Raw genomic sequence first — 27388 nt, 5'->3', positions numbered from 1 at the left:
GAAATATCTGCAACAAAATATTAGTAAATAAAACCCAGCAATATTTAAAAAGGATAATACATCATGACAAAATGTTGGTTTAGCATTTGAAACCAATCTCTGGAGTTCAACATATTATCAGAATAAAGGAGAAAAGTCACATACCATTTCAATAAATGTAGAAAAAGCATGTGACAGAATTCAATGCTAATCATGATAAAAGCTCTCAGCAAATTATAAATAGAAAAGAACGTCTTCATCTGATAAAAGACATTTATAGAAAGCCCACAGCTAACATTATGCTCAATGGTGACATTTACATTATTGGAACAAAGAAAGAATGCCTGTCTTCTCCTATTTTATTCAATGTTTTATTGTATGGTAGTCCTTGCCAGTGCAGTAAAACAAAAGGAAAGAACAAAAAATATAAGGCATACAGATTGGAAAAAAGAAGTAAAATTGTCTTAATTCACAAGTGACAAGATTTTTTACATAGAAAAACAAAGGAATCTACAAAAAATCATACTACAATTAGTATGTGAAGTGAGCAAACCTGCAAAACACAGTATGTTCAATATATACACTGACATAAAACAATTGGAAAATAACATTTAAAAATATCATATACAATACCATAAAGTAAAATAGTTGAGAATAAATTTAATGAAAGAAATGCAAGCCTTTTAAAATCTATAAAACATTGCAGAGAGAAATTAAAGGAGACCTAAATAGATGGAAAGCTATGTCAGTGTTCTTGGATTGTAGGACTCAATATTTGTAAGATATCAATTCTCTCCAAATTGATTTATAGATTCAATGCAATTCCAATCAACTCCAGGGAGCTGTTCTGTGTGAATTAATAAGCAGACTCTAAAATGTATATGGAAATGCACAGGATCTAAAATAAAACTTGTAAAAAAAGAACTAGGACTCACATTACTTGATTTCAAAGTTAATATAAAGCTACAGTAATCAAGTTAGTGTTGAATTGGTATATTAATGGAACAGGTCAGAGAAGCTACAAATATATAGTTAATTGATCTTTGCCAAGGATGGCAAGGTAATTCAATGGAGGAAATGAGTCTATTCTATAAATGGTGTTTACATCACCTGTTTTATATAAAAAAAATGAACTCATTTCCCTAATTTACAGCATATGAAAAAAATTAATTTGACATGAATCATAGACCTAAAGTAAAAGCCATAACTATAAAACTTCTGGATGAAAACATAGATGATTATCTTTGTGACCTTGGGGTAGATAAAAATTAGGCAGGACACAAAAAATTCTAATCATTAAAAAAAAACCACCTACAAACTTGGTCTTTATCAAAACTAAAAACTGCTTTTCAAAAGACAACATCAAGAAAATGAAAAGGCAAATCTCAGATTGGAAGAAGATTTTCACAGTACATATGTCTGACAAAGGATTTGTTTCCAGAATATATAAATTCCTACAATTCAATAGAGAAAAGACAGATAGGTCAAGAAAAAAGTGGACAAAAGACTCAACCAGACACATCATAGAAGATTTATATGAATAGCTAATAAGCACATGAAAAATTTATCTACATCAATAGATATCAGGGAAATGCAATTAAAACTGCCATGAGATACCAGCTCATATCTACAAGAATGAATAAAATTTTAAAAAGTGATAATACTAAGTTGCTGGCATGTGAAGCAGCTTGAGATCTCATGCATTGATGGTGGGATCATGAACTAGAGCAACTATTTTGGAAAACTGGCAATTTCTTATGATATTAAACACCTACCAGCAAACCCATTTCTAGGTATTTACCCAAGGAAAATGAGAACATATCCTCAAATATACTCATACAAGAATGTTTGTACCTGCCTTATTTATACCAATCCAAATACCCATCGACAAGTGAATGGATAAATGTCCATACAATGGAATACTAGTCAATACAACAAGAACAAGAAAAAAGGAACAAACCTTGGATATATGCAATAAAGTAGATGAACATCAAAAACCTTATGTTGAGCAAAGGAAGCCAGACACAAAAGTGTACATACCATATGATTCAATTTATATGAAGACAGAAGGAAACTTCAGTGATAGAAGTTAGATGATTAATCATTTGGGTCGTGGTGGGGATTGACTGCCCAAGGGACATTAAGGACTTTCTAGGGGGGTGGAGATGTTCTATATCTTGGTTATAGTGGTGGTTACACAGGTATACATTTGTTAAAACTCTTACCCCTAGGAGGGCACGTGATGTACTATATGTTGGCTAACTGAATTTAAATTAAAAAAAAAAACTCTTATACCTAACCATGCATTTAAAATTTGTGCTTTTTATTGTATGCAAGTTATACTAAACATTATACTAAAATTATACTATAACCCCAGTACTATTGGTGATGAATTAGTCAGAAGTGTTTGGGGTGCCTGAGCGGCTCAGTCAGTTAAATGTCCAATTCTTGATTTTGGCTCAGGTCATGACCTCAGGGTAGTGAGATTGAGCCCCATGTCAGATGTGGACCCTGCTTAAGATTTTCTCTCTCCCTCTCCCTCTGCCTCCCCACCCTGCTTGCATGCTCTCTTTCTCTCAAAAAAAAAAAAAGTGTTTCCCGATAGCTTGAATGGACAAAGGTCTCTGCCTCACCACCATACACAGATTAATCATGTTCTTGTTAGATTGGAGACAGTTGTAAGGGGTAACCTGCTTTCTTTTAGGCCACAAAGCACTTGAATAATGGTGAGCAAAGAAATATGTTTTCCATTCTTTAAAAAAAGCAAATGAAAAAGGTATGCACACACACACACACACGAAACAAAGCCTCCTCTAATAATCTGTTTGAAGACAATTCTTTCATGGTGGCAGAAGATTCTGCTTTAGGTTTAACTTAAATCCCTCAGGTTGCATTGCACTGATCTTTCCTTTTTTCTTTGGTAGATGGAAGTTTTCCCAGGGCTGGACATAGGTTTCTCCTTCTATAGTACAAAATTATCTTTCTTGGGTAGAGTTTTAAGGCTGGAGTTGTTTGTAAGTATACAGGTAGCCCCTAGTCCAGCTGCCCTACAATACTCTCCTGCAGCTTGGCCTAATGACATCACTGAGATTTTTTTAAAGATTTTATTTTTAAGCAATCTCTACACCCTACACAGGGCTCAAACTCACAACACCAAGATCAAGAGTTGCACGCTCCAGTGACTGAGCCAACCAGGCACCCCCATCACTGAGATTCTTTTTTTTTTTAATTTTATTTTATTATGTTATGTTAGTCACTATACAATACATCATTAGTTTTTCATGTGGTGATCCGCCATCCATTGTTTTCGTATAATACCTGGTGCTCCATGAAGTACGTGCCCTCCTTAATACCCATCACTAGGCTAACCAACCCCTCCTCCCCGCTCCCCTCTAAAACCCTGTTTGTTTCTCAGAGTCCATAGTCTCTCATGGTTCATCTCTCCCTCTGATCTCCACCCCCCTTCATTTTTCCCTTCCTTCTCCTAATGTCCTCCATGCTATTCCTTATGTTCCACAAATAAGTGAAACCATATAATTGACTTTCTCTGCTTGACTTATTTCACTTAGCATAATCTCCTCCAGTCCCATCCATGTGGATGCAAAAGTTGGGTATTCATCCTTTCTGATGGCTGAGTAATATTCCATTGTATATATGGACCACATCTTCTTTATCCATTCATCTGTTGAAGGGCATCTTGGCTCTTTCTACAGTTTGGCTATTGCGGACATTGCTGCTATGAACATTGGGGTGCATATGGCCCTTCTTTTCACTACATCTGTGTCTTTGGGGTAAATACCCAGTAGTGCCATTGCTGGATCATAGGGTAGCTCTATATTTAATTTTTTGAGGCATCTCCACACTGTTTTCCAAAGTGGCTGTATTCTTGAAAAATTTAACAGGACAGTCCTGGGGTCCATGACCTTGGTGTACTCCTAGGTGGCTTGAATACATTGACATTGCCTTGCCTTTCCTTCCACAGGAAATGCTGAAGGATGAGGTGCGGACACTCACCTACCGGAACTCCATGTACCACAATAAGCATGTGTTCAAGGACAAAGTGGTGCTGGACGTTGGGAGTGGTACTGGGATCCTTTCCATGTTTGCTGCCAAAGCAGGGGCCAAGAAAGTATTTGGGGTGAGCATGCGACTCCCTCCCTCCTGTTGGCTCCTATAGAACCAGCTGCCTCCTACCTTCTCCTGCCCCTCCTACAAGTACAAATCTAGGTCCATTCCTTGCTGGGGCCACACCCTCGAGGAGAGGTAGAGAAAATCAAGTGTGACTCTCAGGAGGTGGGGCAAGTTCGCAGGGCTCCCTGTCACTTGGGCATTGCTCCTGGCTCCTTGCCCTGACAAATGCTGACATTTATGGAGGATTTTTGACTTTCTGGAAATCATTCTGGTGTCATCATTACCTTAGAGCACTTAGTCCTACCATCAGCTTGAGAAGCAGTGCTGTGTGGTTATATGTGTGGGCTTTGGCTTGAATCTCTGCTCTGTGTGACTGTGGATAATTCACTTCTGTACCTCTGTTTCTCCATCTATAAATGGCCCTAGGAACAATACCTCACCCATGCGGTGACTGTGAAGAATAAATGAGTTTAATACATATGTAAAGTGTTTAGAACAGGGCCTGGCATATGACCAATGCTCAGTGTCTAATATTAATATAGTTGGGATGAGGCCCTAGGGGATAATAACAAGACAATCTCCTTCCTTTGTTCGTTAAAGGGCAAGTTGGTAAGTTTAAATTCTGCTGCTCTGGCTGCTGCAGCCCCTCCAGATAGAAATGGAGGCTGACACTTTGGGAGGGCTCCCAGCCTTCCTCTGGCTACACTACAGAGCTGGGCACTGCTTGATGACAGGGAGGCTGTGGGCTCTGGAGCTGGGAAGAAACTGTGAAAAAGAAAATCTCTTGAGTGGCTGGCTGATGTTTGAAAAACGCAGAGGGCCCAAGGCTAGAATATGGGAATTGGTCTTGAGCAAAATTTAAGACACACTACAATTAAGCTCCCAGTGTGCACACAAGACAGCTGCTTGCAGAAGCCAATGGGAGCTGAGCAACTTTCAGTGGGGCTTTGTTCTCTGTGCATTTAGCTGCGTGGTCCTGTAGCCTGTGCTGACAATCCCAGAGCCCTCCACATCCCCTTGGCCAACCCCACTTGGCCTCAGAGGCCTGTCCCTGAGTCCCCAGCAGCGACAACGTTCCTTCTCCATGCCTCACTTGTAAAGTGCCTAGGCGTTGGCTGTAGAGGTCTTCTAGAAACCTGGGCCATCCTTGAGGCATCTCCACCACAGACTTGACTGAAAAAGCTGAGATGTACTCAGCTGAGGAGACGGGCCAATCCGGATGCCCCAGGTCAAGTCCTGCCCCTCCCCACCTTCCAGCTCTCCTTCACTGGGCCCTCCTCACCCAAAGGGAGGCTTTCCAGCAAGGGACAGACTCCACTTCCAATGAGGTCACAAAACCTTAGGGTGGGACTTGGTTTGTCTGGCCATCCCCCTGCCCGCCCTCCCAGCACTGTCTCAGAGGCCTCATCTCAGCCCCTGTCCAGCTGGGGAATGGGTAGCCGAGGGCTGAGCAATGAAAGGGCTGGGCTGTTCCTCACTGGCTTCTAAGTGGCCAGCGGCCCCAGCTAAGGAGCTGTTAGGAGGCGCCCCCTTGGCGCCTTCCAGCTGTGGTGACTATCCCAACTGTCCCAATCTGTCTACCTCCCAGGCTTTTGCTGTCACTGCTCTTTTCTAAACAGCTCCCACATTTAGCTGGGCCTCTTTCCTGATGGCCCATTTCACAGGTTCTTCTGTTCCAGGCTCCCCTTTCTACCCACTGCTCTTCTACAGAGAGAGAGAGAAGTAGAGGGAGAGAGAGGGAGAGGGAGAGAAGAGAGAAGGGGAAAAGGAAAGCAGGGGGGCAAAGACAGGAGAAGAGAAAAGAGGGCCGTAAGGCCGTCCCCCCGGGGGCTGGGGCTTGGGGGCCGTCATGCTCTGAGTGGATCACATGCTTTTGCTTATTTAATCCACACAATGACCAAGTAAAACAGGGACTGTTTCCTCACTTAGGAGGAAACTGAGGGGCAGGTGGAGAGTGGCTGAGGCTGAATGTGAATCCAGGCTGCCTGGCTCCAGGTCACTCTCCTCTCTCCAGGAGGAGGCCTGCCACTTCCTTCTGAATCCCCCAACTTGGATACCAGGCCCTCCATTGTGAAGCACTGGGAATCAGCCTCTGGCAAAGGCAGACAGACTCAATGCAAGAGCCACAGTCCTGCCAATTCGGAGGGCTGCACTATAGTCTTCAGTCTACTAGAAAATAACTGTATGGCTGTGGGCAGGTCACCATACCCCTCCAGGCTCAGCTTCTCCATCGGCTAAATTGGTGCCAGACATGCTGTGATCTTTTTTATGCCTCACTCCTCTGTTCTGTGCCCTTTCTAGATTGAATGTTCCAGTATTTCTGACTACTCAGAGAAGATCATTAAGGCCAACCACTTGGACAACAGTAAGACACACCTCCACGTATTTTCCCACGGAGGGAGGGAGTGAGGGGGCTTGCACTTTCTTGTTTGGGTGGTATAGACTGACATAAGAGGGAAGAGTACAGAGCACTTGGCCTTGGAATGGTGGAGCCTGGCTGAGGCCCTATTTGCAGGATGGTGCCCAGGAGGTTCTGAGGTTCCCCATCCCAGCCATCTCAGCCAAGGGCACGTTATTCCCAGCTCAGCTTCCATGGCTTAGCCACCATTCCTTCTGCTTGGTCCCAGCTGTAGGCATTCTATTGCTCTTCCTCCTCTTCTTTCCTCTGCACAGCCCCCAGCCCCCACCTCTCCCTGTAAGCTAACCAGGGGCATCCTAGCAGACTCCAGGCTCTGCTTTGGAGAAATGCGGTCCTCTACTGCCCACCGGCCCTGATGCTGATGAAGCTGTCTTGGCAATTAGGCTGCCCTTGGGAGTGGGACCTTCTCCAGGCTGGAGTCTGATTATAAAGAGAGGTGTCCTCTCTACCCTTCCTCCCCTCACTCCTTTCCCATGCATTGCAACAGTTCCCAGGCCCTTTGTCCTAGAACCTATCTTGAACACACTCACACCCACAAGTGTCCCAGATCCAAAGAACTCCTTGCATCTTTTATCAGTCAACCTGATGTGATTTAGCCCCCAAGTCCTGTGCTGAGCTGGGCCAGATCATGTAGGTTATATAAACTAGGAAAGCCAAGTTGAATTTTTTTTTCTAAGGATGATGGAGGCATTTTGGAGAAGTGGTTCCTATGGAGTATGGATCAGAATGGGTTGTAGGTATCAAGAGTGTAAGCAGAGACTCATTAGGCTATTTCAGTGCTCGGGGGATGTACTGTGGCATGGCTGGTGGCAAGGATGGTGGCAGTGGAGGTGATTTGAGCACTATGGGCCAAAATGCAAGGGGACCTACAGATGCAATGCATATTGGAATGATAAAAAGACAGGAACAAGGGCTGTTTTGTTGCCTTGAGTAATGGGGGGGGCGGTGGTGGAAGACTGAAAGTAGAGAATTCCTAGGGGTGATGGGAGGGAGAAAGGAGTCAAAAGTTCTCTTCAGCCCATGTCAGGTTTGAGATGGACATCCAATAGACATGTTGAGTAAGATGGGATATATAAGTCTAGAGTTCCAGGGAGAGCCATATAGAGTTGGGAGTCTTTGGCATATGGATTTTATTTGAAGCTAGAGCATGATGTCACTTAAGGATAAAGTAGAGCTGGAAGAAAAGAAATGGGCCAAAGATAGGGCTCTAGAGCATTTTAATATCTGGAGGGCAAGCAGAGGAGAAGGGGCCAGCAAGAGGCAGAGAAGATACCCCCAGTGAGGCTGGTGGACCTTCAGGAGAGAGATGTACCATGAAGTCAAGGGAAGGAGATAGGGACGAGTGTAGGGAATGCTAAGAGATCAAGTAAGGTAAGAATAGAGAAGTGACCATTGAGTTTGGCCACATGGAAGGTACTGGTGTTCTAAACAAGAGCGGACTCAATGTGGGGGGGTTTCTGAAGTCCAGTTAGAGTAGGTTAAGGGAGGGCTCTAAGTAAGTCTTTTTGCTGTGCTGGGGCACAGAAAAATGGAACTGTATCTACAGGGGAATGTGGGGCCAAGGGAAGGAGTTGTTTTTTAAGGCTAGAGATATGGAAACATGTGTGTTTGATTCAATTGTCCAGGAGAAAGATACAGGAGCGAGGCCCTTGAGTTCAGAGCACAGGTTCAGGGGTTGGCCTTTTTCTTGGAGTAGGGAACCAGAGGGAAAGTGGAGGGTGTGGGTCCAGACAGAGGTGGGCTGGCAGTGGAAAGCCCCTGGTTTATTGCCTCCATTTCCTTTTCAAAGAATAAGACAGTCATTGGCAGAGAAGAAGGTGATGAGAAGAGACATGAGAAGGGATGGAATGGTCTTTTAGGAGGGAGAAAGGCAGATATAGTAGTAGGACTAGTGGGGATTGCTGGGGAGTGGTCAGTGCCTGCTGGAGATGAGTCAACACAGACAGGCAGTAAGCTTGGTCCACGCATGAATTTCCCCCTACCACGCTCACCAGCTTGGGTGTGAGGAGGACTGCCTGGGTGGGGCATTTGATGGCAGAGCCCGGGAGTTGACTGCAATAATGGATCATGGAATCTAAGCTGGGGAAGGCAGGAAGTGAGGAAGGGAAGGGGGCGATGGTGGGTGAGCCACAGCACAAAGGTTAGGGGTGGGCCACAAAAGGGGTCCAGAGGCCTCTTTCCAGCCTGAGTAGGGGAAGTGTTGCTCAGACACCCCTGACCTCTGGCCTTGGTGTCCAGCCTCTCTCGGTGTGCTCAGGGGAGCTGGCTGTTTCCTACGCTCCTCGGAATAGTACCTGACGTGGGCAGAAGGGAAAGAGGTGAGCGCTCTACTTGCCTACTACGATGGAAAAGAAGACTGGCCAGTTCTTTCTCTACAAGGGTGAATCGGCCTGCCATCCCCATGTTTTCATCGGATATCCCTTTCTCCAGCTCTGTGCCACAGCCGTGGAAGCTGAGGTTAGGAGAGCTAGGGCAGAACCTTCGGTCTTGGCTTTGCTCATGTCCTCTCCCCTGAAGTGTGTTTACGTTGATGTGGTAGCCCCAGCAGTGGCTGCCAATCCTGAAAATGAACATCAAAACCTCTTAGGAGAGGAGGGTGTGTGCAACTAGATGTCTGACCTGACGTCCTCTCAGTCCCATCCCTGGGCCCTAAGAGGCCTTCAAAGGACACTTGGACCATCCTTGCCTCTGTACAGGTTCTCTTGCACAAGGACGCCTGCCCTTGGAGGGAAGTTCTGCCCAGCCCCCACTTACTTGTCATCTGTCTCTTGCTGCTGTCGGGATCTAGAACCGTAGCCCCCCTGGCTTGCCGAGGTTGGCTGCCCATAGCCATTGGTAGCAGTGTGTGGGGCAGGCCTGAGCGGGAGAGGGGAGAACATTAGCTGAGGAGTGCCTGACCTCAGGAGAAGAGCAGTTTGGCTCTGGAGGTTTGCCAGGAAAAAGAAAGCCCACAACTCCTCACCATGAACTCTGGTCACACCTCGAGGGCCCCCCTCCCCCTCCCTGCTTCAGACTCCTGTAAATTATTTTATTCCCCTTCCTTTCCTTTTTCCCTTCTTTCCTTTAACCCTCAGAACATTCCAGTTTATAGAAAAGGTGCAAGTTTCTCTTTTTCCCTGAATGCTTTGAAAGCAAGTTGTTGACATGAGGCCCCATCAGCCCTGAAGACACAAATGTGTGTGTCCTACAAACCGGGACATTTCTCTGCATAGCCACACTGCACCCATCAAAATCAGGAGACTAGCATTCTTACATTATTGTTATTGAGTGCTCAGATCCTACTGTTGGCCACTTGTCGAAAATAACACCCTTTACAGCAAAAGGATTCTGTTTCAAACCACGTGTCGCATTTAGTTGACATATCTCTGGTTGCCTTCAGGCTGGAGCAGCCAGACTTTCCTTGACTCTTGTCATCTTGATGCTTGAGGATCGCAGGCCAGAGTTCTGTAGAATGTCCCTCTGTCTGGGGATGTAGGATGCCTCTGCACTAATGGGTTCAGCTGAGATGCTGTGTCCTTCTCCCTGCACGCTCTTGGGGACATGCAGTTTGGATTTGTCCTGTCACTGACAGCATTGACTTTGATCCCTGCTTAAGGTGATGTCTACCAGGCTTCTCCACGGTCACGTTGCTCCTTCTCCTTTTGTAATGAGTAGGATTTTCTGGGGGAGGCGGTTTGAAACCATGTAAATACTTCATTCATTATCATTAATTCCTTATTTTATTCAATAGGTTATGTCTGTTATTATCAATACTCATTTTGAAACACAAATTGTTCCTAATTTGGTCACAGGACCCCCTTCAAGCTGGCTTCTGCATCCTTTTGTCATTCCTTCTTCATTCTTTTTGTGAGCTTTCTTATTTTCTGGCACAAATGGTCCAGGTTCACCTTGTACTTTACATGGCTTTGTTTTAGAATCAGTCATTTCTCCAAGGAGTCTTGAAGTCCATTTAGTGGACGATGGCATTTAGAAACTAGGATCTGGGGCTAAGTGTCCTCATTGATTTTAGGGTGTTGATGTCCCCAGGGCTGCTTCAGTGGAAAGAACTAGAGAAGTGTGTGTGTGTGTACATAGGCATTTACATAACGTGTGTTTCTGAATCTATCTACACATACTGTCAAGTGTGAGTTCACGTGATGCCCTGGCTGCAACCAGCCCCACCGGGTGCTCTAACTTCCTCCCTTCCCACGTTGGAGATTCCTTTCTCTGACGGTGAAAAATCTGGCTCTCACTATTCTTAACATGTTTACTTATTGAATCAATCCCACCGTATGTGCACCATCTCCCACTGTCACCACCTCGTGCCCAGTGCAGATGTGTTTGTCACCCCGTGCTGGGCTCTGACACATGCATGGGCACTCTCCTCTCCCTGCTCGACTCCAGTCCGCTGAGCCAGGCTTGCTTCCTGTGCAGGGACCCACTCGCCCCCTTGGACCCTCCCCTCACATCCAGTGTACCAAGGGGGAGGGAACTCCAGGGCCAGGGGCCCTTCCAAGGCAACGTTGTTCCCACTTCTTCCTTCCCCGAGCACAGCAATAGGTGGCCGCCCAGGGCCCCGACTGTGGCACCTGCTCACTCAGCCTTGGCGTGTGTACTGGAAAGAGGACAGCTTGACTGTATGAATGCTTCCATGGAAATGCTTTTGAAATGTTGCAACAGCCAGTTGTGTGGGGCTCAGGAGTGTAGGTGTAGAGACATAAATAACAACACAGGACATAAAATACCTGCCACCCAGAATCAATCAAGCCTTTTCCCCATCTACCTCCACACGGTTCCTGGGGAGGGGTTTATCCCCATGGAGACACACACCTCCACGAAGCCACCTGCAGCGGTCTCACAGCGTCACATGGCTTCTACCACACAGGTGGCCCACTCTTTGACTTAAGCACTATTATTTCCTCTGTTTCCCTGCTGAGGAAGCCAGGGTGCTATTGCCGGGATGCCTTAAAAGGCAGATTTGTTTGTGAAAGTTGACATAGGTGCTCAGAGATTGATGAAATGTTTATAGTTTTAGGAACAAAAGAATTAGAACCCATGTACTTCTCAGAAAACTAAAGGGAGAAAGTGTACCCCTCCTTTCCTCTCTCTTTTTCTACCTGCGCACGTCCTAAAGCAGGAGAGTTGCAGACGGAGAGGCCTGAGCGTAACGTACCCCGGCAGAGTGGCAGTGGACAGCAAGCTCTGCAACGTCCCAGGAGGGGTGGCTCTGTCCTGTCACCTCACCTCCTGCCCAGAGAGGAGCTAGGTCCCTGCGCAGCCTGCAGGGGTCCTGGGGGGATGCGAGAGAGCATTCACCGAGTGCCCAGTGTTAGGCTTCCTGCGTAGTAGGTGCTCAAAAAGCATTAAGTGTGGATCCGTTTGGGCACTTTGCTCTTTCTTAGCCCCACACTCAGTGACTTCCATAGACGATGCTTGAATTATCTGCTGTAGCAGGCTTCCTCCCATGCCCTGGAACCATGCAGTCCTGGAGGTGACCCTGACAGGGACCCCGCCACTGGCCACCTGCGAGCCACCGTTGGGAGAAGCTTTGGCTCCTCGGGGGCGTCCGCCTCCCTGCAACCTTGCCCATGCTCCCTTTCTTTCCTCTGGGGCCACAGGGCGTAGAAGCCTCCTCCTCAGGCGGCAGTCCTTCTCCCACATCCCCCGACGGTCCTTCACCCCTGGCTTTGGTTTGAATCACCCTCTCACCCTCAGAGTCATGCTAAGAAATAAACCCAACTGGCGCCTGGAGGGACCCAGATGCTGTGCTGCTGGCCCCGTGGCTCCAGTGTCCATTAGGAATCATAGAAACCGCATGTCATCTGGTGCTGAGCTGGAATCAGCTACAATCTGTTCTGTCCATACCCGTATCTGTCGTCTATCGGAGTTACTGCCAAGCTATAGTTCCTAACCTATGTCTTGAATCCAAATGGAGAGTTGCCCTTTTTATTCATAGTAGACTTCATGCTGGTAGATTTGGTCCTTCCTTACATCTGCTAGGAATCCCGAGAGCATGGCTCTCCCAGGGTCACCATTCTGTGCTTGGCGTTCCTGCATCTCTGATGGGAGCCCTGGGGTGAGTGTGAAGTGCCTGTAGCCTGGTCTGCGTTCAGCTCTTGATCAGCACCTTTGAATACAGCCAAGTAGCCAGTGGTGAAGCCATACAGTAATATGGCATATCCATGAGGATCCCATGGAGGCAAAGATGTGCCCACATCACTCACCACGGGCATGGGGAGGGGGGTGCGGGTGAAGAGCACTGACTCTGGACCCAGGCTTCCTGGTTCACACTCAGTTCTGCCCAATTAGCTTGTGATCTTGGACCCCTCATTTTCTGTGCCTCAGTTTCCCCATCTGTGAAATAGGAACAATAGCAGGGCATATCTCATAGGGTCATTGTGATAATCCCATGTTACTAGGGAAAACAGGGCCGAAACAGACTCCTACAGGCTCCTCAGGACGGACTGTGAAATTTTCAGTACATTTGTTATATGGATGAAGCCACTCTGGTGGCTTGAAATCGGCCACCATGGGAATATTTATACCGCAGAAATCAGCAAATGCTACAAATCAGGGCTACTTCCCCCGAAACCCCAATTGGTCATACTAGCACACCTCTGTGTAAAACACAACGATACCTCGTGGGCAGTAAGCGGCCAATAAATGTTCGCTATTGTTATTATTATTTCATTTACTAACTTGACTAATAACCCTGTCAAGAGAAGACGTGAGATCAATCAGATATAATTGTTTTTAATGAACCTGCACTGGTGACTGCTGGTGGTTGCTACTTCCGTTCCTAACTGCTCGTGAAGCAGCCTATTAATAACCTTAGGGCTGGTTTTCACACACTCGTTCCTTCAGGCATCGTTGTGCCACGCTCCACACCCTGTGCCAGGTGCTGGGTGCCAATCGCAGACCCAACAGCAGGCTCTTGCTCTGGTGAAGCTCACCGTCTCACGGAGAGAACCGACATGAACGCAAGTGAACAGACATCATGGTAGAATTACAAATCACGACAGGTTTTAGAACAAGACACGATGGGGCCATTGAGCAAAGTGGGGTGCCCACTTCCGACTGGGGGGTCGTAATGGCATTCTGGAGCCGGCTCACATGGCTCACACTGCCTTGTACTTTTCTTCCCAACTGCGCACGGGTGACGTCCCAGGGTGAGCAGAAATCAGCCATGGTGGAGATATTTGCACCACAGACACCAGCAAGCACCTTGGCCCCACTCCCGGAGCTGGTTGTTAGACACTGACCAGCACAGTACTGGAAGTGAGGAAGCTTCTGGAGGGAGGCCCCTGAGGCACAGACCTGACGGACGAAGAGGCCAGCTGCTGAGTGGACAGAAGTGTGTCACGCAGAGGGACCGTCCATGCCAGCTCCCCGAGATGAGAGACACTTTGTGCCTGTCCCACATAAGCTCTAGGTAGTGAGCGACAGTGACACCTGGGATGATTTCCTGAGTCCTGCGGCCTCGGGGAGGCTTTGCTGTCTTCTACACTTGCACTGATTCAACCACCCTGTCCCATTCCACTGCCTTCCTCATCCCTGCCCCCACTTGGCCAAGCCCGCACAATCCTCTGCCTGTGGCCAATGTGTGAGGTATCTTCCCAGGCTGTGCCGTGCCAGGGGTCCTAAGTGGTGGGCAATAGCTTGGGGTGGGGGTGAGTCCCGGTATGGTTTTGATTGCCTGAGTGTTAGTCCAGCTGTGCAGGGTCTCTGGCCAGAGAAGTTCTCTGGCCAAAACTAGCAGGACTTCAGAGCTTTAGCTAAGCAGACAAGGTCCTCGGTCCTCAAGGGAACCAGAGCAAGCTAAGACACAAAGCCAGGCAGATGATGTACTAGGGACAAGACAGAAGTTCAAGCCCTATGTTCTCGGGCAAAGGGGGGCTGGGGAAGAAAGGGGTTACCATATTGAAGTTTCTACTATATTGCGGCTATGAAGCACCCAGGGCTCATCTCTGCCGCTCCAGTTATGGGGTCTGTTGGCTGTAGAGTATATTCCAAGTCCCACCAGATATTGGGGGTAAAGTTGTTGTTGTCCTCTTTGTCCCATCACTACTGGCTCAAGAATGGGGCTAGGTCTGACCTTGTAAGAGAGATTTATCCATGTATCTGGACCATGGGAACCTGAGACAGAGCTGATACCAGGGGGTTGGATGGGTTCTTCCTCCACCATCCTGATAGGCTCATGATGGCTCTACCTCTCCTTACCCTACTAACCAATCTGACAGCCTTCAGGAGGAGGATGGGTTAGTCCTTGGCCTTCTCTGATTTCTTTTCCTCCATCATTCCCAAGCAGTTGCTTCGTGTCCACAGCAATCCCACGAGGTATTTAAGGCAGATACTATATCGGCTGCAGGTGAAGGAAGGGAACCTCAGGGAGGCTGGTGACTTGTACCAGGTTATAAAACAGGCCTCGCTTTTGGCTCTACCTTTTGATTTCTCTAAACTCCAGTTTTCTCATTAGGCAGATGGAATAATAAAAACCAACCGCACAGGGTCCTGTGAGGGTTACAGAGATAATATAAGCGAAATCAACTCTGCAAAGCTGCTATTCAAATGCTAGTAATTTTTTACTATCCTAATTAGGACTGGTTTGAGGATCTTTTGTCTTTGAACCCAAATACCCTTTTTTCAAAATTGCTTATTCATCCATTCATTCATTCAGCAATGATTCCTGATGTTTGTGAGGAGTCAAGTGCTCTGTGAGGTCCTGGAAATAGGACGCTAGGTTAGGCAATTAAGAAGAAGAGATCGTAGCCTGGAGGTGAGTCAGGCCCTTGGAAGGTGTGTGGCAGCCGGCGTGGGTGTCGCCAAAATAGGCAGGTGAACAACATGGCAAGGTAGTTGGGGGGCAGCTAGTGGCCATGCTGCGGTGGGGGTGGCATCAGAGAGGCTCTACTGCCTCAGAATGTGCCCCCACCTTGCACTCATGACCCTCATGCCCACTCCTCTCTGGCACAGGATCTGCTCTGGGAAACAGAAGAGTCTAAACTGAGGAGACCTCTAACTTCGGACCTGTGGGGTCAGTTGACTCTGATGGACATGCTGGAGGCCCAGATGATATCAGGCTGTCCCAATTTGTTTTTTTTAAGTCAAACGAATAACTGTGAGTCAGTTTGGCTAGCTTTCTGTAATAAACACTCAAGATAAAAAGAAAACAAATCCAAAAAAAGAAAAAAAAATCTGGATGTCTAATTTGCAAACTTGAAATTACAGGGGAAGAATCTCCCAATTTAGAGTTCAGAGTGCATTGCTCCTTGTTGTGCACTTAGTTATGATTAATCATTCCAAAATTTATGAGCCCTGGGCCTGTTGTTGGAACAAACTTTCCATCATCTCTAGGGAGTAAAAACATAGCTCCAAAGAGGGACCTCAGTGCAACCTTGAGCTGACACAGGGTTAGTGATGTGGGGTCCAGATTGGGAGTGGGGTTCTGCAGCTCATAGCTGCTCAGAACCTGAGTATCAGTGGCTAAGATGCCCCTTGAAAAAGCTTGATGTGGAGAAGGTTCAGATGCCCACACAGTCCTTGGAACCAGCCCACTGCATTGCACTGGCCAATAGCCCTCCCCACCCCATTGGTTGCCGTAAAGCCCACCGCAAGAGGTAGCATTTTGCAGACTGGGAAATTGAATCTGGGAATTTAAATGGTTGCTGGTGTGACTGTAGAAAACAGGAAGAATATCCTTGATGATTCAGCTGGGCAATTATATTTGGGTCCATAGAAACAACATAGCCTCTTTTTTTTTTCTTTTAAATTAGCCTCAAGGAATTGGTGCAAATTAGTCAAACTGGAAATTGTAGGCACTGTTTCTTTATTGGTGTCAGCTACTACCAGTAAACTTTGCAGAATGCCTTTTACATGCTCAATATATATCTGAAGAATCGAAGCATTTTGGCACTGCAGAGCATCTTAGGGATTCTTAGGTTCAATCCCCCTTCTTTTTTCCCCCACAATAAAGAAATTGAGTCCCCAAAGGGGATGAAATGTTTGATCAAGATTTGTTGTCAGCTGGAAGAAGAACAGAAGTTGTCTTCCCCTAGGACACCGGCAGAAGGTTGTGGAAATCGAGCACTGTATAGAAACACCTGAGCAAGGGGATGAAGGGGGTCTGAAATCCAGTCCACCACTGGACTGAGAGGAGGCCTGCCTTTTTCCTTTCACAGAGGGCCCATCTACTCACCAAGCCAAGCAGGGGCTACATCTGCTCCAAAAAATGTTTGGATGCAGAATGGTGATGTTAAGTAAACAGAGGCACAGACTGTTGATTTTTTAAAACAGGGTTAATTGATACCTTCTACCTTTCTATGACCTACCGTGTGTATCTCTCTCTCTCTGTCTGTCTCTCATCTATCTATCTACCTACCTATCATCTGTTGTAGCCATAGTGATCAGGATTTAGCAACGAATGGATAGAGTGCTACTGCCGAGAACAGGGACAGCATTCACTCACGCTGGGGACACCCCAGGAATGTTCTGTAAATACCCATCTGTCAGACTAGACTATAAGTTCTTGTCCATCTCTGCTTCTTGTAGTCCTATTGGAGTCCTGTTCATGTAACCATCCCCAGTGAGCCGTGTACTAGGCACCCAGAGTGGAGGCCGTGGGGCACCATGGGCAGGAGAAGGCATCTTCCCGAGCCACATGGAGGGCATGATCTAATGTAGGAGATGGAGCAGACTTATAGCCCCATAGACACATGCAAACATTAGGGAAGAGCCTTCAAGAAATGTGCAAAGAGAGAAGAAAGGGAGGCCACCTTGAGGGCATCACAATAAGTGAAAGAAGTCAGACAGAGAAAGATAAATATTGCATGGTTTCACCAAGAAGTGGAGTCTACAAAACCAAACCAAACCAAACCCAAACTCATAGACACAGAGGACAGATTGCTGGCAGCTAGAGGTGGGGTAGGGGATGGTGGGGAATGGGTGAAGGGGATTAAGAGGTACAAACTTCCAGTTCTAAAATAAATAAGTCATGGGGATGTAATGTGCCGCATGAGGAATATAGTCAATAATTTGTATCAACTTTGTCTGGTGACGGACGGTAACTAGATTTATCGTGGTGATCAGTTCACAATGTACATATACAATGTCAAATCACTGTGTTGTGCACATGAAATGAATATACGTCAATTACTCTTCAACAACAAAGATTTGCAAAAGTAAGACAAACCAAGCTTTGCACTCAAATAATGAGACAGGTGGGTCGGGCCTGTATCTGTCAACTCTTTTTCAGAATGAGAAATAAGTTAGGCACTCTCTTTGCATTTTCAAAAATCCCTTACTTTGTTCCCTGTGAATTCTCTTGGTTCATCCTGGGCTCTCCTCTTGTTTGCGTTCCTGCTCTCGGGTTGTGGAGCCCCCCAGAGAAGCAGAACTTTGACACCTACTCCTCCCACCCCTTCCAAACCTTTTGGAGATGACTAGGCCTTCCTTGTTCTTACCACTTAGGGGCAGGGCTCATGCGTAGTAGCCAGGAAGGCCACACAAGCCTGGGCCTCCCTCTAGAGCGATCAGGACCAACGTGCGTCTGCAAAGTGTCTGACTGATCATGGAGGAGGCCTTATCTGGTTAAGACTTGATTAAACACCAGGTACTAGAGAGCAAATCATTAGAGGCTGCTAATGGGCACTTCATCAGCTGCATTATCCAATGTGAGGACATGAAACAAAACCGGTGACCTGTGTGCCCTTTGTCATCCAGGAGCCTCTAATCCAAATTCATTTTCATGAAGCTCAGATTCAGGACAGATGTGTTCTCTTTGTGTACAGGTTTTTGTTTTTTTGTTTTTTTTCACTCCTGAATACAAGCTCTTGTTCAATTTTCCCAGCAAAGCTCAGGCATGGTGTGATTTTTCAGAAGGTGCAGAAAGAGAATTTCAGAGCATGAATCTGTGTATCCTTTCAGAGGAAATGTTCAGATGGAATCAGCCAACCAATACATCACCCTGTCAATTTCATAGCAGCATCTAAGATAGTGTTTGCTATGATCTTTAGAGCAACCAATGCAAAAAAGAGACTCCAAGATTATGTGTATGACTATGTCAAATGATCAAAAACTCAACTAAGAAGTTTCTCCTGCCACGGAGGGATAGGAAGGTCTAGGAAGTGACTCATGAGTAGAGGTCACTAAGAGCAGGAGAGTGGTTCCATCCTTATCCCCCTCACCTTTCCATCAGCAAGGGGGGAAATTTCAGATGATGTGTACCTTCTCTTGAGCCCTGGCTATAAGCCTGGCACTTAACATTTGTTATTTCATCGTATCAGTTCAACTGCCCGCTAAGTAGATATTACTTTCCTTGATTGTTTTCTGGGGAATCGGAGTTCAGTCAAATAACTTGTGCAAAATCATATAGTTAATAATGAGAAGATCAGGACTTAAACCCCTGATTATAGAGTCCATGCTCTTGTCAAGACACCAAGTTGCCTTCCTCACGAACCCACTGGGGGATGAGCCCTGGATGTGAACATCTTTGCCCTTTGGATCTGGACCATCATGGTGGCTTAAAATGGGATGGGGACTGTGATCAGAGTGTTAGAGTCATAGCATATTAGACTGGCCTGTACTTCCACACCCACCATTCAACCTCTCTAAGCCTCACTTCAAAAATGAGAATAATAGTAACGTGCTTACTTCATGGAGTTGCTGGGAAGATCACATGATATGGTGCGTATCACAGGCTCGGCACAGGGGCCAGGACATAGTCACTGCCCTGTACATTTTGGGGAGAAAACATGCAAGTCGTTCGCAGTTCTCTTTGCATAACTAGCTTGGTGAAGGATGAGGTACGTCACATCCTAAAAGCAGAATCAGAACAGGGCTAAAACCTGCAGGTCTGGCCCTGATGTGGGGTGCTCATGGTTCCAGGCTAGGGTCCCTGCAAAGTGTGGCCGTGGGGTTCCTATTTTCCAGTCATCACCATATTTAAGGGTAAAGTAGAAGAGGTGGAGCTGCCTGTGGAGAAGGTAGACATCATCATCAGCGAGTGGATGGGCTACTGTCTGTTCTATGAGTCAATGCTCAACACGGTGATCTTTGCCAGGGACAAGTGGCTGGTAAGTGTCCTGCATGCCGTCCCCTTGTTGGTCTGCTGGCTGTCCTGCTGCTCTACCCCTGGTCGACAGTCTAGGAAGAATATGAGGACTCCAGAGAGGGCTTGGGCTAGAAGGTCACCTCCTCCAGACCCCTCTCCTTAAACCAGATCTGCTTCAGGGGACAGAACGATGGTACCCAGGTCCAACATGTCTGCCTCATTGTTCTGTAGGGCTCACCTTGTCCTCTTTGGTTGTAATCAACACCCATTCTCTGTTGTCAAGACAAAAATCTCTTCTGGTCAACAGGTACTTAGGACTTGTTTGGCTGCCAGAGAGCTGAGCATGCTTCTGACTCTGGCTTGTCCAGGCTGTTCCCCATTGAACTTACCTTTGCCCCAGTTCATTTGTTCTATGGTCTCCACTTAGGTCCCTCAAGTTCTCCCCATTCCCAAATAAAAATTGGGCATTGTCATCCTAACCCTAACCCTGGCCAAGGTGACAGTCTGCTGAATGAGAAATGCTGGCAAGGGGGTGCCTGTCTGGTGACTCTATGTGCAGTTCAAAATGTGATGTCTTTGTCAGGTGAATAGATTACGAGACCCATTTCCCCACAATTCATCAACAGAAACCTGGAGGGCTTATGTTTCCAGACCGGGCAGCTTTGTACGTGGTAGCAATTGAAGACAGACAGTACAAGGACTTCAAAATCCACTGTAAGTCGCCTTTTAAGTTTTTGTCTTTCTCACAGTTGGGGTGGGAGGTACTACAGTGGCTCTGAGATAAGCAACCAGCCTCATGAATACAGCTGATATGCCTATGGAGGAGTTTACCTGTGACTTATTCTGGATTCTTCTCTCTAGGCGTTTTCCCTTGGTCCCAAGGGTAGGAGGTCTGCAGAGAGAAAATAAGCAAAGCAGTTGATTTAAGAGACATATCCTGGGGTGAGAGAATGAAAGCAATGTGAATGAAAAATGAGCTGAAGCAACAGAAACTGATTTTTGTAGAGAACATCAGGCCAGGGGGCTGGGAGCCTGAGGAGTTTCGGTTATCCCAAAAGTCCACTACAGGGGTCAAAAATGGCAGATCGCTAGCCAGCTCGACCATTCTGAAGCCTGCCTTCATGCTACTTGAATTTATGAAAATGATAGTGACTCTTCTTCACATTAAGTAAAATATATATTCTTCTTTGCGGTTCTTTTGGGGGAATGGATGGCAGTGGGGGTGGGGAGAGATGGAGACTTTGCATGCCATATATGTGCAGTTGTGTACATGCGTGTGTCAGGGACTCATATCCAAACCTACATTCATACTGCTTTATCAGTTGAAAATTTGTTCTTTTAGGGAAAAAAAGCCAAACAAACAAAAACCCTCTCCAATGTCATATCTGGTCCGAAAAGGATGCTTTGTTCTTTTTAATTTAGAGGGTAGCATTCCTCAGTGACACAAGCTAGTCCTCAAGCTTATTTCAAATGTGTTCCCATCACTTAGAAACAGCCATGTCTCCTCAGCCAGAAGAAAACACGACAAAGGAGCAAAGAGCCCCTCACACAGGCAAGCACACACACAATCCAACCCAAAGCATGACACAGGAACTCTACGCAGTGCGATGGAGTCAGCAGACTTGGGGTTCCTGCCCCTGCAGTGGTCAAGCCCTCCTTGGCAAGATTACTATGGAGGCATGCACAGACTGAGCAAAGGATCAGCACCCTGAGAGGCTGAGACTTGATAGTTCGACAAATTGTTGCTCCGTGGATTCACATGATTGCCATCTAATTTTTCTAGTGCCATTAATGACACTGGACTGCACTATGGAATGTGTACATTTGTGTGTGTGTTCACACCCTCCTGGAAATAAAACATCAAAGCACAAAGTTCAGAGTCAGATTCAGGAGATGGCAGAAGCCGGACAGTTATTCGAAGCTCTGTGCCCTCTGCCTCCAGCCAATCTGGTGACATTTCTAACATTTGATGAGCAATGAGAGGGAGAGTAGCCTACGTTGGATGATCATGTTTCAAAGTCTGCCAGCTCTGGGTTCAAATCCTACCTGGATGACGGAGCAATTTACCCAACCCCTTTGGCCTCACAGATAATATCACCAATCCCACACACTAGCCATGAGGATTAAGTGAGATGATGTATAGGAAAGGATGTGACAGTTCTTGGAGGCACATGGCACCAGACTGGACCTAGGCACTGAACACGTCACTAAGCCCCTTTCTGTTTGCAGCTCTGGTAAGCGAGCCTGACTGCCAAGCTTGTTGGCCTCCAGTGGCTCAGAATCTAGGACAGATGTGCTCTCACGGTAGATTGCAGAAACAACCCAACAGTGAACATTGATCAAATGCATGTATAAATAGGACATATTTTGCCCTGGAGCTGCATTATAATACTGCTTTTGGAGTTCTTGCGGTGTAACTATACCGAATCGTGTTTTGAGGAGAACCTTCAGGTGCATTCTTCATTCTTATGCATAAATATTTACCGAGCCCTGACCCTGGGCACCGCTCTTTAAGGGACTTCCTCATGGTTTAAAAGCCAACATTCCTTACCTTCCTCCTTTCCCTGGATTGTGTTTGGGAACCTGTGGCAGATGCACATTGTAGTGAGCCAGCTGGAGCTGGACTGGACTGCATGGACCCTGGAAGGCGCAAGAGGGCAGTTGCTGTTCCTCAGGTGCTGGTGCAGGATTGGAGATGGTGTGACTTAATCTTATGCTGACCACTGCAATTTTCATAGGTTCTGGGGAAGAAAAAAAATTTAAATCAGCTTCTAAAAAATTTAAATCCTCTTTTCTTGTGAAATGTTTGCTCTGGAGTCTTCTATCCAACAAACACCAAAAACCCCAGACCCAAAAAATAAAAATCAAACATACATTTAAAATTTATTTAAAAAACTGTGAAGTTTTCCATTTAAAAATTTTTTAATGATCTGTTTTTGTTTTTAGTAAAGGAAGCAAGCCCATTTAGAAATCTGTTTCAGATAAACAGAGATTTTGGATACTCTTGAGTTCTAAATCAAAAGTAAAGCATAAAGGTTGCTGGTTGCTAAGGGAACAATTGTAAGCAAATTTCAGTTGGTTCAAGAACCGGTTAAAAAAGAAAAATCTTAAAGTGGGGCAGGAGAATGAGACAAGCCCAGACCCTTTCACAAAGTAAATTGTTACAAAACCGCTTCCTCCCTGCCCCTCTCCTCCTTTCCACCACCTTCCCCTTCCCTCCCCGCCCTTTCCCCCTCCCTCTCTCTCCCCTTCCCTCCTCCTCTCCCCTCTCCTTTCCTTTCTCAGTCACATGCAACATAGAAACACAAGAATAAGTGAAACACAGAAATTGCCTTTATTTTGCTCACCAGCTACTAGAGAACACAGAAGAAGAGAGGCAAATGATTGGCATGAACCAGTCTCACGATACATATTGTGTTGAGTGAATGCATGAAGAAACAAATGAAGGAGTAAAAATAAGCAGTAGAGGAATGTGCAAAGTGTAGTGTGTAACCACGAGAGAGAGGAGCGATCATTTTTTAAAATTTCTACTATGGAGGAGATTTATAGAATCTTAAAACTGGAAGGAAACGTGGTAGGTGTTCTATTTGATTTCTTATCCAATACACGAATATGACCCAATACATTAATCTCCAACCTGCTGGGAGTCAGAGATATGGGCACCAGCTTCCCAGCTCATGAGAAGATAAGAAGGAAGGCCTTCCGTAGCGTCAGTGGTGCCTGCAGCCCGAGGGAGGTTGTAAAGGCAGGACCTCTTGGAGTGCTCAGTTGCTCTCCATGTGGTTCTTTCCCACCTTCACCCCCACCCTCAACATCCAGAGCTCTGTTCTCCGGCTCTTTCCTATTTTATTTTATTTTTTAAAAAAGATTGTATTTATTTATTTGAGAGAGAGAGAGAGTGAACGAGAGAGAGAGCATAAGCTGGGGGGAGAGGCAGTGGGAGAGGGAGAAGCAGGCTTCCCTCGGAGCAGGGAGCCCGATGCAGGGCTCGATGCCAGGACACTGGGATCATGACCTGAGCCAAAGGCAGACGCTTAACCGACTGAGCCACCCAGGTGCCCCTCTGTCCTATTTTATACAAGAAGTTGCCTCTGTGCCTGAGAGACTAGAATGTATGAAACTATTGTGAACACCTTCCCTTCTGTCTAGAGGTGAAACTGTAAGTAGCGCCTGGTGGCACTTGCTCTGTTTCCCTCTAACACATTCGGAGGCAGTCCCATCCGCCCTAGCGGAGAAACTGAAACTGTGGGGCCAGGGTGGGGAAGGAGGATGTAGCTTCAGCTCTCTTCAATGAAACATAAAGTTGGTTCTCCAGTACTTCACATTTCTTTTTCTGCAACTGCTTTTGAGATTTTCTCTTTATTTTGATACTCATCAGGTTGACTCGGATGTGTCTACAAGTGTTTTCCTTTCTATTTATCCTGCTTGGGGTTCTACAGCATTCTTGGATCTATGGGTTGATGATTTCATTGATTCAGGAAAATTTCGAGCCATTATCTCTGCAAATATTTTTTCCTGCCTGATTCTCTTTCTCTTCTCCTTCAGGGACTCCAATTACACATGTTAGATACTGTTTTATATTGTCCTATGGATCTTGGGTGCTATATTTTTTCTCTCTCTGTATTTAAGTTTGGATAATTTTTATTGACCTATCTTGAAGTTATTCATTACTTCCTCTGATGTATGCATTCTTTTAATAAGCACATTGAAAGAATTCTTCACCCCTAATATTGTGATTTTCATTTCTAACATTTCCATTGGCTCATTTTTATAGTTTCCATCTCACCAGTGAAATTCCTGATCTGTTCATGCATGTTTTTCCATTGGATTCTTTAACTTCTTATTATAGGTACTTTAAAGTCTCTATTGGATAATTCCAACATCTGGGCTGTCTCTAAGTCTGTTTCTATTGACTATATTTTCTTCTGATGATGGTCATTTTTTTTTCCTTTTTCATTCATCTTGTAATTTTTCTTAATGCTGGGCAATATCAGTAAGAGAACAATAGGGACAGATGCACAATATTTATGCCCAGAAAAGAGTATGCCTTTTCCTCTGCCAGGCTTTTAAAGTGGGGATTTGAGTCAATCTAGTCTGTCATAATGATAGGTTGGGGTTTGGCTGTTGCTTTAGTTACATTCATCGTGCCTCAGTGCTGTCCTTTCTGAGAATTTGTTTTTTAATCCATAAACAAAAGTTCACAGGTCCATCTGATGTTATTGTTTAAATTTAAATAAGAAAATTAATAACAATATTTCCTGGTAGCAATAGCCCTCACCCCACATTCACTTAGTCAATAAACAAGACAGAGTTGCAACGAAAAATTAATCTGTTTGATTAGTGTTGTCTCCCATCCCTGCTCCACTTCTGCTAAAGGAGCTAGTGGGAGATAAATGGTTAGCAGAAAGAAGAGAAAACAAATTTATTGTCCTGGGTGAACTTTCTCCTGAATAACTGAAGGTAAGGTAGTCTAGCTGGGGAGAAAAACATGAATTAACCTCTGAAAAGGTAACTAAAATACTGGGCATTGCAAGGCAGTGTAGAACATTAAATATTTGGGAATGAGTTCCAATTAAAAAAGCATTATCTGTGCGCTTGTATTGCACTAGATACTGGGCTATAGGTGTTGAGGATATAGAAGTAGTCTCATAGTTGGGAATGGTTAGAAAAGGTTTCACAAAAGCAAGAGACATTCAACTCACCATTTCTTGACTGTAAAGGAATTTTTTTTTTTTGAGAGAGAGAGAGAGTGAGAAAGAGCATGTGCATGTGGTGGGGGGAGGGGCAGAGGGAGAAGGAGAGAGAGAATCTCAAGCAGACTCCCTGCTCAGACGACCCTGAGATCATGACTTGAGCCAAAATCAAGAGTCAGACTCTTAACTGACTGAGTCACCCAGGCGCCCCTACCTACATAGATTTGTAAAATTCCAGTTTCCCAGATCCCAAATCTGGAGATTCCGATTCAGCAGATCTGGTTTGGGCCCAGGAATTTGTATTTTTAAAAGCATCCCAGATGATTCTGGAGCACAGAACCACTGAACCAAACTCCTCACTTTACAAACAAGCCCAGAGAAGAGGATTGATATGTCCAAGATCACGCAGCTCAGATGGTGACGAAGCCAGAGCTCAAACCACATCATGATAACAATCACTATGTACCAGCAGCTCTGTGTGCCAGGCATCCCCTTACACACTCTACATTTAATCCTCATGACAACCCAACAGAGTAGCTGTGGTTATCACCATCATCTCTCTTTTAAAGAAGAAACCAACTCTTCGAGAGCTAAATTTTTGCTAATATTACACAGCAAATAAATGGCAGAACCCAGAGTTGAACTCCAAAGCCCAGGCCTTTAACCATCATGCACATGGACTCTTGGGTTTTTGCCCGACACTTGCCCTTAACCTCAACTTAAGGCAGGGTGGGGAATGGGAGAGCAGGAACATGGCAGCAGGTGTCTTTAGGAAAGATTTAAAATGAAGGCACTTTGTTTAGTGTATATGTTTTATCTGGGGGCTTCCAGACTCTAGAAGGGCAACTCCTCTGAAGCACGTCCCATTGCCAACCAAGCAGCTTACTTCTCCAAACGTAGGCTTCAACTAGGAACTTGGCACCAACCTCATGTGATTTAATGGATATGACTGGCATCTTATCCTCAAGCCAGAATTTCACAAGTGCTCACCCTCTGGGAGATGATTATTTTCTCTGCCTCTTCTCCCTGAGGAAGGTCTTTGTGTGCCTTAGAAAGGAGTCAAAGAAACACGCGGCTTTCACTGACTGTTCCCACCTCCCTCTTCACACACCCCCTCTACTAAACATACGGAAACATAGTTCCCGAAACTACCATTTGTTTGATGCACAGTTTAAAAGGAAATTTAATCCCATAAGATTCTAGAGAAAAGCATCTCTCCTTCGATGCATTTCTAGACCCATCTGCATAAACAGACAAATGAGATTCAGCTGCTCAGTGACTAAAGCTTCTGCTTAGGCCACACCCTCTACAGTATGGGGGAGGAAATTGCATTCCTGGTTGCTGTCACAGCTGGGTCAGTGCAGCTGAAGAGTCAGGGGACAAGCTGGAGTGAGCCCTAGTTCCACCATCTCCTTGATGTGTGATCTTGGCCCATATATTGTGTGTGGGCCACATGCCAACTTCTCCCAGCCTGTTTCCTTGACTGTCAATAGACATATCCCCTGGAGGTTGCTGGATAGATTAAATGAAGAGTCTGGCTTCAGCTAGGTGGTCAGTCAATGGTAGCAATGATTGCCGCCATATAAGGATGGTCTTGGGCCATCAGATGTACATTCATTTACTCACCAGCCTTGCACCCTACATCTTTCTCCCTCTCAAAGCATCTTATGAGCAGCCACAAGGAGCCAATGAGCACCACTGGGATGGTTGTGCACCACCTGGGGGTATTTCTTATGGGATGGATTCTTAGTGAGTGCATCATGGCATGTGAGAAAGGCCAAGACTCTCACAGACCCACCCTCCCCCCTCGTTTTGCAGTTGAAAAAACGGAGGTTCAGAGATGTTAGGGAATTAGCACAAGGGCCTGGCCAGTAAGTGGTGGTGCTGGGATTCAAACTAGTCTATATAATTTTAAGAGCCCATGTTTCTCCCTGCTTTGTTAAAGATTCAGTGGGTGGGGACAGGAGAGAGGTGGGTCTTCTAAGTGTGTAGGACAGCTTGAGCAAAGGCATCAAGATAGAAATGTGGGTGCCAGATAAGAGTTTGTAGGAGACTCTGCTGGCTCAGATAGAGGGACAGGAAAGTGGATACAGGAAGAGTCAGGCAATCTGGATTCTAGTCTTGACCCTGTGGCATTCT

At 45.8% G+C, this 27388-nt stretch overlaps 1 protein-coding gene across 1 annotated transcript in view; it reads left to right on the top strand.

Annotated features, from left to right (window-relative positions):
- Window positions 1-27388, top strand: part of PRMT8 (protein arginine methyltransferase 8) — a 114080-nt gene that overhangs the window by 70577 nt on the left and 16115 nt on the right. The window contains exons 4-7 of the mRNA XM_064591685.1: window positions 3962-4117; window positions 6412-6475; window positions 19436-19578; window positions 20183-20270. Of these exons, the coding sequence (XP_064447755.1) occupies window positions 3962-4117; window positions 6412-6475; window positions 19436-19578; window positions 20183-20270 (451 nt within the window). The remainder of the gene's footprint in view (window positions 1-3961; window positions 4118-6411; window positions 6476-19435; window positions 19579-20182; window positions 20271-27388) is intronic.

The sequence above is a fragment of the Mirounga angustirostris genome, unplaced genomic scaffold (assembly GCF_029215605.1).
Source record: "Mirounga angustirostris isolate CCGP_5_RB_7025 unplaced genomic scaffold, mMirAng1.0.hap1 SCAF_5, whole genome shotgun sequence".
Taxonomy (NCBI): Eukaryota; Metazoa; Chordata; class Mammalia; order Carnivora; family Phocidae; genus Mirounga; species Mirounga angustirostris.
Note: the sequence above shows the minus strand (reverse complement) of the source record. Positions and strands in the feature narration are given on the sequence as shown.